The following is a 20,392-nucleotide window of genomic DNA, read 5'->3' on the forward strand; positions in this document are numbered from 1 at the left end:
CCTCTGCCTCCTATCCACCCACCAGACCCACATCTCTCCTTTCTCCCTGTCTGACACCCTCTCACCCTGCCCACTCCTGCTCCATTCTCCCCAGATCAGCAGGAGTTCCATGGTCCCCATCAACGTGCACCCCAGTTGCTATGAATCACAAGCCCTAACCCCCACAATGAAACACAATGCGTGGGATCTCTTGTACACTTTTATCCCAAATGCATTTTTGACAATACTAGCAGTGCTGTTCTAATATCTGCTTAGTGTCTAGACTGTGTATCATAATTTGACCTTTGGGGACACCTGGGTGGCTCAGTGCTTGAACATCTTGTCTTCCTTTGGCTCAGCATGTGATCCTGGAGTCCCAGGATTGAGTCCTGTATCAGGCTTCCTGCATGGAGCCTGTTTCTCCTCCCTCTGCCTATGTCTCTGCCTCTGTCTCTTGTGAATAAATCTTTTTTTTTTAAAAATTGACATTTGGGCATTTTCTGAGGTATACAGCAATGTCTAGTATAAAGTTTCATCTCAGGACTCCTGGGTGGCTCAGTGGTTGAGCGTTTGCCTTTGGCTTCCCAAGATCTGGGATTGAGTCCCACACTGGGGTCCTTGCGGGGAGCCTGCTTCTCCCTCTGCCTATGTCTCTGCCTCTGTGTCTTTCATGAATAAATAAATAAAATTTTTAAAAAGTTTCATCTCAAGTGTTCTCTAAATCCCAGACATGTTCTCAGTATCTCCCAGGATTCTTAGCACATAGGTTCTCCTTAGACAGTTATTGAATACATGCTCATTCTCCTTCCCTCTTGCTCTAAGCTTAGATTCAGGGCATAAGGGGCTTTCCTGGGTCTGGCTGGGTATTCTGCATGGTATACAGTGAAGGCAGGGCTCCCTTTTCCAACACAACTTTACTGAGCACATACTGTGTAAGAGGCACCATGCTGGACCCTGGGGAGGCAGTGGTAAATAATTAATGTGAAGGCATATTTTCTTGGAGCCCATACTTTTGTGGGCAAGGCAGCCGAAGAAGAGTTCAGCAAATAATTTCATGCGGTGACAGGAGTGCAGGGATGGGTGCTGTGACAGACTGCATGGCTAGGGTGGCCACCACACTAGTAGAGTAGTTAGAGGGAGCTTCCCTGAGGAAGTGCCTTTCCTCTTAAAGCTGAACGATGACAAGGAGCCGGCCAGTGGAGGTGGCAGGCAGAAAAGCACTACAGGCAAGAGACCAGCAGGGGCAGAGGCCTGAGTGGGAATGAGCTGGGAAGTAGTGGTTGGCAAGGAGAGTGTGACTACCAGATCCTAAATCTGGTTTAATAGCATAGGGACCACTTGACTTTGGGCACATGCCCAAACCATCCCTTGTGCTTCAGTTCATTTGGAAAAATGAGAAAATGAATAGTACCCAAAATGAATATTACCCATCATAGAGAATTAAGTGAGACAATGCATATGGTATACTTAGCACAGTCCTGGGAATATGTAAATGCTCAATAAACATCATCTGCCACTGTTATTAATTCACTGCATAAGAACTTAACAAGAGTTTGAGCAAAAAAAAACAAAAACAAAAAACAAACAGAGTTTGAGCATTTGCTCTGAGCAGGCAACGGAAAGACAATGGAGTAGTCTTTTGCTCTTCCCCCATCCTGGACTTTCACTTGAAAACTGGGCACCATGGGGATCCCTGGGTGGCTCAGTGGTTTAGTGCCTGCCTTTGGCCCAGGGCGCGATCCTGGAGTCCCAGGATCGAGTCCCACGTCGGGCTCCCGGCATGGAGCCTGCTTCTCCCTCCTCCTGTGTCTCTGCCTCTCTCTCTCTACGTCTATCATAAATCAATCAATCTTAAAAAAAAAAGAAAAGAAAAGAAAACTGGGCACCTCAACGCTTCAAAGTATACTATTTCTTTTTCAACAACATGGAAGTCAAAAATCAATGCAAGTGATGTGACAATTAAATCAAAATCCCAATATAACACAAACAGGCAACTAATAGTAGAGTCTAATGACTAAGAATAACAGTAAAATTCTCTTTAACAACCTTTAGTAACTTAGTGAGAACTATTCTCTAGGTAGATCTATTCCAAAGTTCAGAGGAATTAAAATGTCTTAAGTGGTTTTAAATAATTCTCAGATGTGTCCTAAATGCCTATTGGTACTCTGTATAATGGTACCTCTGAAAACCAGAGACTGTCTGAAAAATCTCTATACTGGGGAATGGAGATTTTCTTTCTTTTCTTTCTTCTTTTTAAGGATTTTATTTTTAAGTGATTTCTACACCCAACATGGGGCTCAAACCCACAACCCTGAGACCAAGAGTTATATGTTCCACCTGAGCCAGCCAGGTGCCCTTGAAGATTTTATTTCTAATGATGAAAGGGGAGAAGGGTGCCTTTCTTTTTTTTGTTTTTTTTTTTTGTTTTTTTTTTAAGATTTTATTTATTTATTCACGAGAGACACAGCAAGAGAGGCAGAGATATAGGCAAAGGGAGAAGCAGGCTCCATGCAGGGAGCCCAACGCATGACTCGATCCCAGGACTCCAGGATCACACCCTGGGCCAAAGGCAGATGCTCAACCACTGAGCCACCCATACGTCCCTGCTTTTTTTTTTAAAGGGTGTTTTTCTGAAGCTTTTTATTTCAAAGGTGTACTTTAGAAATCAACCTTGCACCTCTGGGGTTCCTGTTTGTTTCTGATGCTAATTTAAGCCCAGCATACGTATTAAAACTTTTTGTTCAGTCCTCAAGGGGAATTCCTCCTCTCAGGCAACCTGGCTGTGTCTCTTCTGAAGGAGTGAGTCTGCAAGTGAGGACTTCGGCATGTACGCCTGTCACAATGTGTGTACATAGACATGTTATGGTCTGCCCACACTGTAGTGGGAGCAACTCAGGCTTTGGACTTTAGTATAAGTTTGAATCTGAGAGACAGCTGGGGGACTTTGGGCAAGATACTTCACTTCCTGAATCTCAAACGTCTATGAAAACGAAAAACAAGTACCTACCTTCTTAATATGCAAAATGCTTAGAGCACAGGACTTCTCCTGGCTCATGGTTGTTCTTAGGATTCTCTCTCATCAAATGCCCTCCCACAATTCTTCCCTTTTATCTTAATCAAGCATGTGACTTCAAAGGACAGGTGTTTCCTCCTTCCTCACCATGCTCCTTGGACCACACAGTAATTCACAATGGAACCCCTTTCTCTCACGACCACAATCCTTACCCAGCCCAAAGCGGTAGCCATCAGAGAAGCGGGTGCTGGCGTTCCAGAACACACAGGCACTATCTACATGCTGGAGAAAGAACTCCGCTGTTTTTTCTGCAGTAAAAAGGGAAGAAACTGAATTAGGGTGACCCACAGGAAATATCCCACCTTCCAGTCATGCACTGGTGACTGACCAGGGCTGGGCCCAGGCCCCTGAAGAGCTTCCCCATATATTAAACATGCAAACTTGTAAAAACTCTGATGAGGAAGAAGGCCAACCAGCTTCATCAGTCCCTGTTGTAGAAAGAGTCTTTCCCAGCCTGGGAAAGACTGGGTTGGAATCTGGATCTCCCCCTGTACGTAGACCCTTGATGTTGCAATGGCCTGACTATACTATCTCTTTGTAAGGCTCTGGAGCCAGAATGCCTAAGTCTGAATTCAAATTCCATGCCCACTAGCTGGGTGACTATGGATAGGTTTCTGAACCTCTCTGTGCCTGAGCAAAATGGGGACTGACAATATTACCTCACTCACAGGGTTGTGTGAAGATGAAAGGACTTGACATCCATAGAGTACTCACCCCAGAGTCTAGTACACATAAGTGCTCAATAAATGTTAGCTATTATTATTGGTGGTGTTGTGATTCCCTAATAAACCAACTACAGGTCCCTTGAGAGGCTGTGCTGGCTGCCTTTTCTGCTGGGCCTCCAGTGCCTGACACCTCAGGTCTCTCTGGATATGTATCTGTGCAGTGAATGAATGTGTGTGGAGAGCTGCTTCTGCCCTTAACCTCCTGAGCCTGGGTTTCCTCAGCTGTAAATGGGTTGATTCTAAAACCTGGAGAGACAGTTCTCTGGATTCAATGGTAATCCCTGTGACACAGAGTGAGTCATCTCCAGAGTGTAGCTAATCATCTCTTCCCTGCCTCCTCCCCTGGGGCCGCTGTGACAATACTTTGAGGTAGCAGATGCGAGAGAACTCAGCAAACCCGCAAATACAACCAACATCAGGCATTATCATTAGTCTATTCAGACTATGTTTTCCTGCTGCTGGAGGGGCTGAGAGGAGCAGGATCCCATAGGGACCAGGATGGAAAAAGCAGGCACCAGATTCCTCAAGCACGTATGCATGTGCACACTGACCGTTCTCCGTGACGATGACATCTGTGTGCGAGCTCCCATACTTGTGGATGTGGTCGATGGCCTCCTGGACACTGTCCACCACTTCAATGCACAATTCCAGGTCCCCATATTCCGTTCGGAGGGACTTCACTTCAGAGGGGCTGAAGGTCAGATAGGAGGCAAACTTGGGGCCTGCATGAATTTTCACCTGGAACAGAGGAAATCGAGGGGTGACAATATAAACATAACAGCATTAAGTCAGCTAGCACTTCTTCCTCTAGGACCAAACATCCAGATGAGCCCAAAGGTATGAGCTGCTATGGCATGGATGATTAAACCAGCCCTGCTTTCCTTTTAGAAGCAGCCCATCACACTCCAGGATGCTCTTTTAAAAATGCTGACTGGCCACTTGCCAGCAATGGGCCCTCAGGAAAACTGAAGCAGTATTTGAGCAGGAAACCTTTGAATGTTAAGGACATTGAAGGCATTTAACAGGCTATCGACATAAGCCCTTACTGCTTGTATGTTATTAAAATGAACACCTGACTACAGAAATCCCATCCCCTGCATATGGGACTCAGGCATGGACTCACATGGAAAGAGGGAGAGGGGGCTCATATTCATTACTACTCCCTTCCCTCCAGAGAAGTCCTACGTGTGCTTCAGAGTTAAAGAGTATTTGGTTGGTAGCCAGGCCCACCTCTAGGCTCAGCTCACCAAAAGACTCTGGTACTAATCCCTTGCTCCTGGCTGGAGGAATTTAAGAATCGGAGGCTGGCCACTGAGGCTCCCGTCACAAGTCTGATCCCATGTAGGCTTCATTATCTAAGACCTCTCCAGGGCTGTATTCACACCTTGATGTTTTGGGACCAAGCTCTTGCTTTTGCTCAAGTTACAAGCGGTTGTCTGTCCTGTTCTCAATGTTCCTGAGGTCCTTCTACCTGGGACCCTGCTCCCTCCATGCCTGGGGTCCAACTATATTCCTCAGGGATAGGAAACCCATTCCCAAGCCTTAGCTCTGGACAAGTCACCCTGACATGCAACACAAAGGAGTTGCATGAAGTACACATTTTGACTGATTTTGATTTAAGGAATTTCAAGGCAATCTTGAAAATAACTACAGATATTCATGGATTTATCTGAAGCAGGATTAGGTGGTTTATTCCTGGCTAAAGGAAAGTCTTCCTCTTGTCTAGTCCAGTCCAGTGTGGTGTTTGGCATACACATGTGCCCAATCACACAAGCCAACAGTGTCAAGGAAGGCCTCAAACATGAATCATCATGTGATTTCACTCCATTTTACTGTGTGGGGTACATTTTCATTTTCAAAATAATCCTTGCAGTTCTCTTTGGGACCATGACCATTTTTAAGCTGACTGGAGCCTTCCTTTCCAGCGAAAGGATGAAGGGAAGAGACACATTCAGGGTCATAGCACACCCATAGCACACATTAAGTCCAGTAGTTGCTTTCTCCAAATGCTATGCTTATTTATATAATTACGAAAGGGTGCCATGACATCAGATATTAAAGCTTACATTATGCCAGAAAACTTAAGATTGTCCATTTTTGCCTGGAGAGTATCTTTTTTTTTTTTTTTTAAAAAGATTTTATTTATTCATGAGAATAAAGGCATCCCTCTTTTTTATTTTTTGCAGTTATTAATTTAAGCTGGAGCATACATTTGTCTGAAACTTACTGGCACTGGTTTTTATAACCTCAATGAAATGGTAGTAAGATAATCCAGAGAGAACATTATACAAACTGTTGACTCCCAAATATTACTGTATTAAGTACATTAATACTGGTAGTTGAAGACACCGGTGGAGGGTTAGACACATACAAATTTCTGGTTTAAAAACAGTTCTGGGGATGCCTGGGTGGCTCAGCAGTTGAGCGTCTGTGTTTGGCTCAGGGTGTGATCCCGGGGTTCCAGGACTGAGTCCCACATCACGCTCCCTGCATGAAGCCTGCTTCTCCCTCTGCCTATGTCTCTGCCTCTCTCTGTGTCTCTCCTGAATAAATAAAATCTTAAAAAAAAAAAAAAAAGAAAAGAAAAGAAAACATTTCTGCACAATCTTTTCAAATCAAATCCAAACAGGAATGTGTGTTCAGAAACAAACTTTAAACTATGCTGCTTGAATAAAATGATTCCAGAAACATTCAGTGACCTGTCTTATCTTTGACCTCTCTTAGCACTTACACATTCCACTTTGTAATACAGCTATTTGAGTATGGGTTTCTTCCATCTATTGGACTGTGAGAAGGCAGGAATATGTCTTATTCTCTATGTATTTAGCACAGAACTCTGTACACAGTACATGCGAAAAATACTGCTTCTAAAATTGCCTTAAATGGTATGGCAGCTGCTCCTAGTCTAATCCCACAGGCTTCTAAATCTCCAAATGGAAGACAGGAAGTGATGTAGGAATCCTAGGACTTGTCATACCTGTTCCACTCTCAGCATGTCAATGATCTGGTCAAATAATGGTGTTCTCAGCAGATCTCGGTGGATTAACAGAGTCTCCAAAGCATTACAGGCAGCTGGATATTCACATTTAGAGTCTCGGACTGAAAGAAGGAAGACAAAGAACTGTTTCTAGTAACATGCTCCCAAGCCACAGAGCATCTGATAAATATCTCATCTCCATACGGCAGGGGCCCCATCTGGCTCACCCAGTCTGGTGACTTTATCGACACTGGCTTCTGAATCCACATACATGTGGCAGATCCCCTCACTGTGCCCCATCACCGGAATTCCCTTAGCAGCCTTCTGGATATCTCTGACCAGCTGGGAAGAGCCACGTGGAATGATCAGATCTATCATTTTGTCTAGGCGACAAAGATCTTCCACTTCTTCTCTGGTATTCACCTGAAGGGGTATAGAATAAAAACAAAAATCACATCTGACTGGGGCATCTGGGTGGCTCAGTGGTTGAGCATCTGCCTTTGGCTCAGGTCATGATCCTGGGGTCCTGGGATTAGGTCCTGCTTCGGGATTCCCCATGGGGAGGAGCCTGCTTCTCCCTCTGCCTATATGTCTGCCTCTTTGTATCTCTCATTAATAAATAAAATCTTTTAAAAAATGACATCTGACCTCACAAAATACATAGTAGCAGTACCCCTTTTATAGATAAATATCTGTATCTCCGAACAACTAAATCAGGCACTATGACAAATCAGGCACTTCCAAAAACAAGATTAAGTTTCTGGTATCATGGGAATTGAAAAGTCATCTAGCAAATGCTTACCAAATACTATATATTAAATGCTGTGCTCTGCATTACAAAACAGGCAGAACATGGTTCCAGCCCTCAAAGAGCTCCAAGTCTAGTAGGGAAGACAGGACTAGAAGACAATAAGCTATAACTCAAAGCAGGTAATTTTCAAAATGTCAGGAGAGGGGGATCCCTGGGTGGCTCAGCGGTTTAGCGCCTGCCTTTGGCCCAGGGCACAATCCTGGGGTTCCGGGATCGAGTCTCACGTCAGGCTCCCGGCATGGAGCCTGCTTCTCCCTCCTCCTGTGTCTCTGCCTCTCTCTCTCTGTGTCTATCATGAGTAAATAAATAAATAAATCTTAAAAAAAAAAGTCAGGAGAAGTACCAAGTGCTATCTCTGGAAGTTAGAGGAGATACAGATTATGCCTGGCTCAGAGGATCACAAAGGAAGTACTGTTCTGCGGCTTCTCCAATCATAGCCTTAATGATAGGCTGGGTCTTGCTAGGGAGTCATGGTTCTCCACAAGTGCTGCTGGCCACCTCTACTCTGGAATGAAGTGCTGGTGTCAGAACACTGAGGTGATGGCTGTTTTCCCTCCTGATTTGTAATTTCACCCATCTGTCAGGTTACTTACAACAGAAATACAAATACATATGTACAATAACATTCATAGCAACTTTATTCTGTGTAGCCCAAACCTGGAGACAGCCCAAAAGCTGGCCAACAGAAGAAAGGATAAACTATAGCATATACATGTAAATGGAACACCATGTAGTCATAAAAAAAAATGACTGCTGGAGGTAACGAAGTGAATGACCTTCACAGACATAAAAATGAACAAAAAATGCAACACAATTTGTATGGTGTATTTTGTATGATTCCATTATAATTAAGTTCAAAAACAAGCAAAATAGATTGAAAGTGAAAGAAGTAAAGAAGTGGCCATCTGGTAGTGGGGTGGGGCATACTGATCAGGAAAGGCACAGGAGCCATCTGGGATGCTGCAAATGCTCCAAAGCTGGATGTGGCTGGCAGTACGTATATGTGTACACCGATGCATGGAAAAAGTCATAGAGTTGTTCACATAATACTTGTCTACGTTTTTTTTTTTATAAAGATTTTATTTATTTATTCATGAGAGACACACACAGAGAGAGAGGCAGAGACACAGGCAGCGGGAGAAGCAGGCTCCATGCAGGGAGCCTGATGTGGGACTTGATCCCGGGTCTGCAGGATCACGCCCTGGACTGAAGGCGGTGCTTAAACCGCTGAGCCACCAGGGCTGCCAATACTTGTCTACTTAATGCATGGATGTTATATAGCAGTAGGAAGAGGGCTGGGAGGAAACCTGTCTAATTAAGCGAGGATGTGTTAGAGCTGGGATTTGAATCCCTAAAATCTCTGCCCTTTCCACCCCCTATGTTGCCATAAGAAAAAACACCCAATTCTTATCAGTGAGCATGTAAAGCAGCGGGTTTATAGACACTGTCCCAGCAGCCAATAGAATCCTGGAATGTCGGAATAAGTGGGCCTCGGAGAAAGAGAAGGATCTGGAGTCAGCTGAACTTCAAATCTAAACTTTACCACAGGCTGTGTGATTTTAGGTGAGTTACTTTTAGTATTCAGCCTATTTTTTCCCTAATACTAATGGTATCTTCCTGCTATGGTTGTTTTGAGGACTAAATGAGGTAACGGATGGAAATTGCCTTGCCCACAGCAGGTCTCGGTAAACTCTGGCTATTACTGTCTAGTTCAGAGACTCCAGTTGTCAATTGAGGAAAGTGAGACGATGGTTAAAATAACAGGCACGATAACAATAATGATAATAGCATGACCTCATATTCACATGTTGCATGATGGTTTCATAACATTTGTTTCATCTGACTTGCCCTAAATCACTGTTAGTGAGCAGAACCCTGACCTCATACTCTAGGTGAATGTGCCCTAAGAATGAAGGGCTAACAGGCATTCTTGTAAATCACAGCGCTAGGACACAGCTGTATGACAGTGGCCTTCCCAAGCCACTAAAGACCACCTGGGTCAAGGAAGCCTCTGGCATTGTCCAGTGTCAGGAGGTGCACAGGACCTGCTTCTGTTCCCGTCAAGCTTGCCTGTGGAAGTAGCTTGGCTTTAGGTGACCTAAGCTTTGCTTCAAACACCCAAACACCTGACCAGACCCCTCTGAGCCTGATTTGGCTCATTCGCAAGGACCTACCAGCTGTATGGCCTCTTTGACTCCGTGGATTGAGAGGGCCTCTTGGGCCAAAAGGTGAAGAATCCGATTGCTGTGTGTGGCCTCCTTCCCTCCTTTGAGTAACAAGCCGTTACCACTCGCAATAGCCAAGGCTGCCACCTGCAGATCAAATGGGAGAGCAGTGAGCCAAAGGGAAAAAGTAGTAAGTTAGCACTCACTGAACACTGAGCACTCCTCCTATGCCAAGGACAGTGCTAATCACTTTATAAGGTCTAATCTGTTTAAGGCTCACGACATTCCAGTGAATTAAATGCTTGTTGTACCCCCTGCTTTACAGGTAAGGACACCAAAGCCCAGAGAAGTTGATGACTCCCCAAAGTCATATAGCTTATAACTGGCAGGGCTAGAGGCCTTGACTCCAGGGCCAAAGCACCCAATCTCAGGAACTAAACTATACGGCTTGCTCAGCACCATTAAGCAAAGTAACCTAAGTGGCCAGCATCACACGGCCCTCTTCCCACTTTGGCCATGGTTGGGGACAGGCGGCTCAGCTGCCTCTGGCTGAGACTGAGTAGCATCTCCAGCCACTTCCTATTCTGGCCCCGCAACTGTTCTGAGAACTCTAACTGCCTGGTGCTGAGAACCTGGAGAAGACTAGACTTCCTGACACCCCCTGGACAAGCTGTGGCAGAGGCTGCTGGGAAAGAAGCACAAGCAAGGAGCATAGGGTGAACCTAGGAGACTGGAATGCTTTGTGATGAATATTCCCTGACATGACCTAAAACCATGCTGTTTATCAAGGACTCCCAAAACATCAGGGTCTGTCCTCAGGCCCTGGCTGGTGCTAGCACACTGCCCCCTTTGGTCACAAATCTCTTTGCAGAGATAATCCAGTGAAAAGCAGGCCACCCAGGAGGGTTAGTTATCCTCTTACAGCAAAGAGCTAATGACACTGACCTGATCATCCAAGACCTAAAGCTTAACTTTCTGAATGTTTTTGGGATGAATGAAAATTTTCCCATTTTTATAATGTAATAAAAGAAACTTTACTAAAAAACCTTGCCTGAACATGTTAATCTTGATTAGTTCTTTTTTTTTTTTAAAAAAGATTTTATTTATTTATTTATTCATGAGAAACAGAGAGAGAGAGAGGCAGAGACACAGGCAGAGAGAGAAGCAGGCTCCATGCAGGGAGCCCGATGTGGGACTCGATCCCAGGACTCCAGGATCATGACCTGGGCTGAAGGCATGCCCTAAACTGCTAAGCCACCCAGGGATCCCTTGATTAGTTCTGAATCCTTTTTTGTTCTTATTGCTCATGGACTCCTTATAAAATGTAAACCTTCTCTACATGAATGTACTAGTACATGGTATTGCATACAAATTTAAGAATTCATGGATTCTGGGATGCCCAAGTGGCTCAGTGGTTGAGTGTCTGCTTTTGGCTTTCAGGGTGTGATCCTGGGATACCGAGAGTGAGTCCCAGGATGGAGTCCCACCATCAGGCTCCCCGCAGAAAGCCTGCTTCTCCCTCTGCCTATGTCTCTGCCTCTCTGTGTTTCTCATGAATAAATTTTAAAAAATCTTAAAAAAAAAAAAAAAAAAAAAGAATTCATGGAATCTGTGATGCCATCCAGAATTAAGATCCTAGAAGAGGAACCTTAGCTGTAGTTGGCTAAAGAAGAAATCTTTCTCCATGTGAAGTATCAGCTAGTATGGATGAAAGGAAGCAGAGAAATATGATGGACCCATTCCTAAAAGCAGATTAGGGTTCTACCATGACAGGAATAGTAACTTCTATAAGTTTCAGTTTCTTCAACTGTAAAATATACATATGAAGACCTACTTTAGAATCACTGAAAGAATCAGTAACATAATTACTTTAAGAACAACCTGTGGGCGGCCAGGGTGGCTCAGTGGTTTAGCTGAGTGGTTTAGGAGACCCTGGATCAAGTCCTGCATCGGGCTCCCTGCATGAAGCCTGCTTCTCCCTCTGCCTGTGTCTCTGCCCCTCTCCCTCTGTCTCTCATAGATAGAAACAAAATCAAAAACAAAAAAAAACAAAAAAACAACAACAACCTGAAAAATCTCAAAAATTATCTTTGGGAGAGGAAATAACAAGACTTTCTTACTAAAAAAAAAGAAAACTATCTTTGGGAGACTTATTTCGAGTCCTGAAAACACATTCTTCCCGCACTCCAATGGCAGGCACATACCTGGGGCAGACAGTCAGGGCGGGACTCAAAGATGACTAGCAGGACTCCAATTGGGACAGTCACTTGTTCTAGTTCCAAGTTCTTGGCAATTCGGGTTCGGCGCAAAACACGTCCCACACTATCCTGTGAGGAGGCTGCAATTTGTCGCAGACCGATGGCCAGGCTGTTCAATTTAGATGTGGAGAGGCTTAAGCGTTTCAGCAGAGGAGCTGCGAGTCTCCCTAAAGATGTGTGAAGAACACATGATAAAGGAGCCGCTATGGGTAGATTGCAGCCGCTTTACTGAACACATGGCACTGTGTTAGGAATAGACATGAACTTAGGGACCTTGAGAAGACAATGCCATGCCACTGCTACAGCTTTTCTAGGGGGCTTCTGGCAAGATATTCATCAGGAAAAGGCATGTATACCCATACCCACTGTGCCAGCAATTCCAGTTCCCAGAATTTGTCATTTTGCATTAGCAAACTTGCATGTAATGAGGATAGTTGTCACAGCATTTTTACAATAGAAAAAATCAAATTCAACTTAAAAATTTAAACAATGAGCTATAATGCAGTTATTACAAATAATGTATCTATATGTACTGATATAGAAAGCTGAAAAAGGCAAAGTTATGAAAAAGCATGCATGATAAAATCTTATTTATCAAATGTTGCATATATGCATGTGCACAGGGAGATGTCTGGTGATGATTTCTATCTTTCTGCATTATTTTAATTTTTTCTAATGACTAACTTATTTTTATGATCAAAAGCAAGAATCATGTTTTCTTCAGAAATAAAAACTTCCATGTAAGTTCATATACAGCATTTTCTTTGAATTTAAATACAACCATTTGCATGGTGTGGTTCTCTCTACACACACACACACACATTCATAACACACATATATTCACACAAGGAAAATCATCTGGAATCATATATCACAAATCATTACTATGGTTAATGTTGGAATGTGATGATGAAAAATTCCTCTTTCTTTTTTATAGTCATATCAACCAAGGTAAAATAATAAGTTTTCTACTTAGGAGGGGAGGAACCAATATTAAGAAAAAAGTTAAATCATTTTATCAACCAATTAAATCAATACTTTACTTTTCCCTGTGCGTTAAAATCAAGTTTTGAACAGTGTGTGTTAAATGTTACATTCCAATTTTCCACCTCACAATGCATGCATATTTTCTATATTGCCAAAACTGTTGTAATTACTGCTAAATATTCCACTGATTTGATATAGCTTAATATACTTAACCAGAAGTATGTTATTAAATACTGAGGTTGTTCGCAGGTTTCAGGGTGATAAATAACCCTGCTCCAAGAATTTTTATGTACAGAGCAGTTTTCTCTTCTTGAAATTGTTTTGTTGTTGTTTGTTTTTTAAAGGATTTTATTTATTTATTCATAAGAGACACACAGAGAGAGGCATAAACAAAGGCAGAGGGAGAAGCAAGCTCCATGCAGGAAGCCTGATGTGGAACTCGATCCTGGGACTCTAGGATCACGTGCTGAGCTGAAAGCAGACACTTAACCGCTAGGCCACCCAGGCATCCCCTTGAAATAGTGTCTTAGGATACATTTCCTGAAATGGGCTTACCAAGTCAGAGGGGACCACCATGCTCATGTAAACCCAGGACTTTGTTTTTAAGCCACTGTGTGTTCTTACAAATTTCCAAAGAACTATAACTAGGATCCTAAGTCAGAGGTCTGCCAACAATTAGTTGTGTGACCTTGAGCAAAACCTTTAACCTCAGTGGATCTTAATTCCATTAAAGAACTGGATAAGATTATCATCAAAGATTTCTTCCACTTTTGAAAATCTATTTTATGACTTTCCAATACTGCAAAAATTCAAAAGACCAGATGTAAACTGTAAAGGAAACTCCAAAGCAATACTCAAAGTGTTTTAAGAAATCAAAATAATATTGATGAGCCTTGCAAGGTTTCTTTGAAGGGAACACCACTAATCTGGCTGTTTAATTCAGGGTACATTTATTCAAGAGAAAGAACTCTAAACCCAATAAAATCACCCTCCCACTTTTTAGGGTGGAAATTTAAAAAATTATGAAGAAGAGAAAGACTGAGGGCTGACCTGACTCTACCTAGTTAGCTGCCTGCAGTGTGAGTTCGGCCACGTCACTCACCCAACTATCTGTACCTCAGAGGCATTTGTGGATGGCATCTGCTGTCAGCCCTGGGCAGACTGCGCACTGATTAACTATAAGAGAAACTGCCTTTCATCACAGGCCCCACAAACTACTTACACAGCTATTTTATATGCACAGTCCATATAATCCTGGATCTGTAACTAGCCATATGGTTTTAGGCATATGACAATTTGTTTGTGCTTCAGTTTCCTCCTCTATAAAATAGGGATAATAAATAGCAGCTAACTCAAAGATACCATGTTGTAAAGATAAAATGAAATTTTGTCTGTAACCTTTAGCATGACAACTGGCAACATAGAAAGGCCTCAGTAAGTGTCAGCTGCTATTTGGGGAATGTCCAAAATGATGGGGTGCTCAATCTTTTCTTTTTTTGTCCTGAAACTGCCATAGTATCCATGGCTCATGACTTGTAGCTACAGAAAAAGCCCTATGGAGGGCTGTACTAGAGTATTTGGGAAAGGAGCTGGAGATGGTATGTGTAATTTGAAAAAGCCCAATGAATACTGGCAAGCAACTTTTAATAAAAATGAGTATATGATTTCTTCTATAACAATCTTGTCTTTAGGCACACTTTGATACCAGAATTATTAGTAAAACAAAGAACAAAAACCAGAACAAAATCCTTCACAACAGACTCCAAATCACTTGGTCTCTCTACCTTCTGCCTCTTCCATGTCTTTTTTGTTGGCTAACAGGATCTCATCACGTTGGTCTGTCAACAGATCAGCCAGATGATGGATAATCTCTGCTCTCTAGGAAGAAAGGTAAAACATTAAACAAACAAGTAAACACATTAATCCAAGAAGAATGCACAGCATACTTTTAAATCTACTCCTCTGAATGAGTCAGGTCTTGCTCCTAAATCCAATGTCACTACTGACTGAAATCTCCTTACTTCCTGTCATTCTCCACCACCTAGGCTCTCCTCATTTTTCCTTCTTCTCTCACTAATCTCCCCAATGAATGACAATATCTGTCCCCAAGAATGGGGCAAGCATTTTGAATCAGCATGATATATCCATCTCTGTATACTCAATATCGCTATATAGTTTACTTCCCAGGTAGGTTTTCTTTTACACAATTATTTATTAAATGAATTCAGCTAAAGGAAGAACACCCAGTCCTGGATGCTTGAAGAGATCCCAATCCTTACTTACCTACCTAGATTAAGAAGTGTGGCAAATTTGTATGATTAATGAAGGAGCAAAGGAAGTGGTTTAAGAGATAAGCTAAAAAAAAAAAAAAAAAAAGAGAGATAAGCTAAGCTCTTCCCTTGCTTTCCTTTCTCTACTTGTAGTTATTTTAAATTCTCTTCTTTCTCAGGCCAAAATACTTCCTAGAAAAAAACCTAAATACACCACTCTCAAATCCATCCTTAACAACACAAGCCTTGAGAAGCCAATCCCCAGCTTCCACCTGACTGCCTTGCATTTTTGGACTCCTCGTGTCTGCCACTTCACTATGGGCAGGACTCTTATCTGAGAGCAGGCTCTTGAGTTTGCATCTAATGGGTACGTTAGGTGATTCAGTTAATCAGTTTTCCTATATTTCCATACCTGATATATAATAGTGAACCTCTTTGGCCTCATCATTTTCATAATGTTTTTGATCAAAACAACATAGTGATGAAAAGCTACCTTAGCCTCAGGCTACAAAGACAAAAGGGAAAATAAAATTTGGAGAAAGAAAAAAGGCAGAATAACTAGAATAACTGTGGGGACATGAGGAATGAAGGAGGAGTCACCCTTGATTCACAGCATGACTCACTCTGAAAAATCAACAAAATTATGTTAGGATTACTACCTGTTCAGGTTCCAAAGTGGCCAACATCCTTCCTCCTGATCGAGCCATATCTCCCTGTTGCTCAACAGTAGGACCTATAAGAATATTTGCAAATATCAGATCATGGACAGCTACCTCAGCATGTACAAAGAACAGATGCTCAGTGTCTTGGTGTGCCTGTTTCCCACAGGTCACTCAGACCAATAAAATGGCAAAAGAATATACAAGACAACTCAGGCATAAATAAAACAAACTTGTCTGTATTTCTTTTTTTTTTTTTTTAAGGGTTTTTATTTATTTATTTATTCATGAGAGACACAGAGAGAGAAGCAGAGACATAGGCAGAGGGAGAAGCAGGATCCATGCAGGGAGCCTGATATGGGACTTTATCCTGGGATCACGCCCTGAGTCCAAGGCAAATGCTCAACCACTGAGCCACCCCGGTGTCCCACTCGTCTATATTTCTAAAGTAGACAATACAATTTACGTCTTGTAGAGTTCTTTCAATTCCACCTTGGCTTATATTCTCTAACATGTTTGCATTTCTGAATGTAGATTATAGGGCAATTCTATCTTTGTGAACAATTGAGCGTACATACCATGTCTTATGCATCTTTGCATCTCTGGGCATCTCTAAGCAAATGTTTCTTAAGAAAATGGATGCTTGGGCAGCCTGGGTGGCTCAGCAGTTTAGCACCGCCTTCAGCCCAGGATGTGATCCTGGAGACCCAGGATTGAGTTCCATGTTGGGCTCCCTGCATGGAGCCTGCTTCTCCCTCTGCCTGTGTCTCTGCCTCTCTCTCTCTGTTTCTCATGAACAAATAAAATCTTAAAAAAAAAAAAAAAAAGGATGCTTTTATTCTTTAACTTATTGGTTTCTGAGAAAACAGGGAGCCTAGTTGGGCAGGTTAGCTAAATTTTACAAAAGCAAAGCAAATTCCAATTTTCCAAAGAATGTTTGAAACAATTCCATAATTCATAACATCAACACACTGATTTTGTGATCTCTATTCCTAGAGGAGAACTCAGTCTATAGTCTCATCTAGCCATGGTATGGCTACCTATCATCCATATACCATGGGATTCTATGAAGAATTACTTACCTGCAGGCTTTACTTCAGAAAAGAAGGTGCCAACTTTCTTCCCCTCCACGATGTCTGTGATGACATGCCCAGACACCTTTGGGTGGGTTCCGTTGGCAATAACCACAGAAGTGCCACCTTGCAAAGCCCAGAGGGCTGCTTTCACCTAATAGGAGAGGTTAGATCCCAACATGAGATTCAGATCTTTGCAGGTCTCGTCATCCTTTAAACTTGCAAAAAGAGAATATAATGTGGTATTGAACAATTGAAGCAATTTTTTTTTTTTTTAAAGATTTTATTTATTTATTCATAGAGATGCAGAGAGAGAGAGAGAGGCAGAGACACAGGCAGAGGGAGAAGCAGGTTCCATGCAGAGAGCCTGATGTGGGACTTGATCCAGGGTCTCCAGGTCACGCCCTGGGCTGCAGGCGGCGCTAAACCACTGCGCCACCGGGGCTGCCCTGAAGGAATGTTTCGAATAGCTCGGAAGCTCTGAAAACACTCAGCCTGTGCACTCTCTCCCGCCCAACTTCAGCACATGCTACCTAATGATAAGCCAATCTGCCCTCTATGCTCTGTTCCAAGACTCTCTAGCTCTGGAACTCCTAAGTTCTACATTTGACCTACTTGCCTCAACTTAGTGTCCAGCTTGGTGTTTGACCAGAGTCTGATTCTGAGTTCTTTTAGCTTTTGTCTATCTCTTTTGCAGGTTTCTGCCATTGCCACATATGATTCCCTATCTTAAGGGTATTGCTTCTTAGAATAACTTAAGGGAGAGAAGAATTTCTGAAAGACTTCATAAGGCATATTTGGGCTGGGATGCCTGGCTGCCTCAGTCATTGAACTGTGAGACTCTTAATCTCAGGGTTGAGAGTTTGAATCCCATGTTGGGCATATAGATTAAAATTTTTTTTTAAATCTATAAAAACAAAAAAAAGGAAAGAAATATTTGAGTGATAACATTAGAGGACTTATGAATTATGAAAAATATATAGACCTTGCCCTTGACAAGTTTACACATTAATGCACTATGTAACATTAGTAAAGAGAATACATACATAGACATGACTAAACATTGTTATACAATACACATTAAACCCACATTTAGATGCGTGCATATTTAAGTATGTATGTGCTTAGTATTGTAATCATTAGCCCCCAAACACTCACAGAAGTAAAAAGGGTAAAATACTGTTTGGTATTACATCTGTTACAGACAGTAAGAGCATCACACCCTTACCTTGGCTTCCATACCACCCATTCCTACTCTTGACTTGGTTCCAAAGGTCACAGACTGCTGATCTCCCGGATAAAATATATCAATAAGCTTTGCATCATCTGACCCGGGAGGACTGTCAAAGAGACCTAAAAAGTAGACAAGACTCAGTAACACTGCTTTAATGGAAGTGAGTGTCCCCTAAGACAGACCCCCTGGGAACTTGCCAACCACTCTGTACGTGAGTGATCCAGATGAATTGTGTCCTATCAGCTCTAACCAGAAAAGAGATTGAGGGATCTGTATAGTCTACCCATGCTGAAAAGCAGCAACAGGACGACTCTCCTTACATACTTTTATAACCTGCCTTTTTTTTTTTTAAGATTTTATTTATTTATTCATGAGAGACACACACAGAGAGAGGCAGAGAAACAAGCAGAGGGAGAAGCAGGCTCCATGCAAGGAGCCCAATGCAGCACTCGATCCCGGATCCCGGGATCACGCCCTGAGCCAAAGGCAGACGCTCAACTGCTGAGCCACCCAGGCGTCCCTATAACCTGGCTTAATGAATGAATGCTTGCCAGCATCACGGCACGACCATATCCTTGGCACAAAACTTACCAGTCCTGTCCACTGTCTACCGGCAAGCTGTCCTCACCTCTGCCACTGGTACTTATGATGCTGAATTAAGGAAGTAACTGAAAAGGATGACTGGACACTGCAGAAACCGAGCAGCAGCTATACACTATATATACTGTATACTATAATGTGACTATCTCTGAGTGGGATAAAATGGGAGATAGGTTTTATTAACTCTCACAGCATCCTTTGAAACAGCCACTGACCATACTCCCCATGTTATGGGTAAGCTGCTGTGAAGGTTAGGTTGTGTCAGCAGAAGAGTGCAGACTCTTGGCATTCAGTCCAGATTTATCATCACAAAGCCTATGCCCCTTTTATAACTGAATAGAATAACATAAAATACGAGTTACATGAAACATTATATACATACAATCCATGATTTAAAATCTTCACAATTTCACTTGTAAAAAGGACAAGTTGGAGCCTTGGAGAGAAAAATCATAGGCCTGTGAAAATGGAATCACATCAAGGCCTAAGTGGGATGTATACAGGGAGGAACTGCCCAGGGCTGGGGACTGGCTCAAGGACATTTGGTATGTGTGCTGCCGAAGCAAGCGTGCGGCTTAAGGACATTTGGGCAGTGATGTTTTTGGTTTAAGTTACTGCTTTTCCTATGTGATAATACAGCCCTCTCTGCTTCATTATTCCAAATCTCTAACACAAGCCTGCTAAACATGTCCTTGCTGGGAAAAAGGAATCAGAGGAGTGATGAAACCGGTGTGCGGTATGGAATGAAGCAGTGCTAACCATGGCAGCAATTACAGGGAGAGGAAAAACCATTTCTCACAACCTCTGTCCCTCGCATCCCCGTACTCATGGCTCGTGGATTCAGGGCTGGCGTCTTCTCAGTAGGCACTATGCTATGAAATCACAGGCTTCAATTCTGAGGCTGTTCTGGTTTTATACAGAAATAGCACAGGCAATGTTGCACAATTCCAGGCCAAACCTCCTCCAGAGACGTTTGACGAGTACCTAGCATTGATATGCTGCCTACCCTTCTTTTCCCCTTATAGCAGCTTCTCAAAACCGCCAATGATATTTAAAATTCTAATATTGTGCTAAAAATCAACATTCAGTGGATAATCAGGGTTAATATAGCACAAGTCTGATTTTTGTACATCTATATACATCTGTACACGAATATTCATAGCAGCGTTAGTTGTAATAGCTCAAATGTCTATCGATTGCTGAATGGGCAAATAAAAGGGGTATATCTAGAGTACAATATTATTTGGCAATAACAAGAAAAGTACTGATACATGCTATCACCCTGATGGCCAATTTTGATGTTCAAGGCTGCATTAAAAACGTTTACTAGAGTCTAGTTCAAATTGGGCTTTATATATTGATCTCTCAAACTCATGTCCTGTACCTTGCCAGGCAGCATAGAAAACAGGGAAGAGATTTTTAAACCGAACAGATTTAGTTTTGAAACCAGCCTCTGCTAAGTACTATGTGACTTTGGATATAACATTTAACTGATCTGAATTTAATTTTTAAATTCTTCATCTGAATAACTGAGCTAACCTACCTGCTTTGCAGGATTGCTATAAAGATTCAATAAATTAA

The 20,392-nt window shown here is 42.5% G+C and overlaps 1 protein-coding gene across 5 annotated transcripts in view; it reads right to left on the minus strand.

Annotated features, from left to right (window-relative positions):
• The window catches only part of ALDH18A1 (aldehyde dehydrogenase 18 family member A1), a 46,977-nt gene that overhangs the window by 1,052 nt on the left and 25,533 nt on the right, over window positions 1-20,392 (minus strand). For all 5 annotated transcript variants that reach the window (XM_025466697.3, XM_025466696.3, XM_049103470.1 and 2 more), the window contains exons 8-17: window positions 18,206-18,330; window positions 16,987-17,131; window positions 15,905-15,978; window positions 14,760-14,853; window positions 11,935-12,155; window positions 9,740-9,877; window positions 6,982-7,177; window positions 6,755-6,876; window positions 4,329-4,515; window positions 3,205-3,300 (exon numbers count right to left, since the gene is read on the minus strand). In XM_025466697.3, coding sequence (XP_025322482.1) covers window positions 3,205-3,300; window positions 4,329-4,515; window positions 6,755-6,876; window positions 6,982-7,177; window positions 9,740-9,877; window positions 11,935-12,155; window positions 14,760-14,853; window positions 15,905-15,978; window positions 16,987-17,131; window positions 18,206-18,330 — 1,398 coding nt within the window. The remainder of the gene's footprint in view (window positions 1-3,204; window positions 3,301-4,328; window positions 4,516-6,754; window positions 6,877-6,981; window positions 7,178-9,739; window positions 9,878-11,934; window positions 12,156-14,759; window positions 14,854-15,904; window positions 15,979-16,986; window positions 17,132-18,205; window positions 18,331-20,392) is intronic.

Source organism: Canis lupus, chromosome 28 (assembly GCF_003254725.2).
Source record: "Canis lupus dingo isolate Sandy chromosome 28, ASM325472v2, whole genome shotgun sequence".
Classification (NCBI taxonomy): Eukaryota; Metazoa; Chordata; class Mammalia; order Carnivora; family Canidae; genus Canis; species Canis lupus.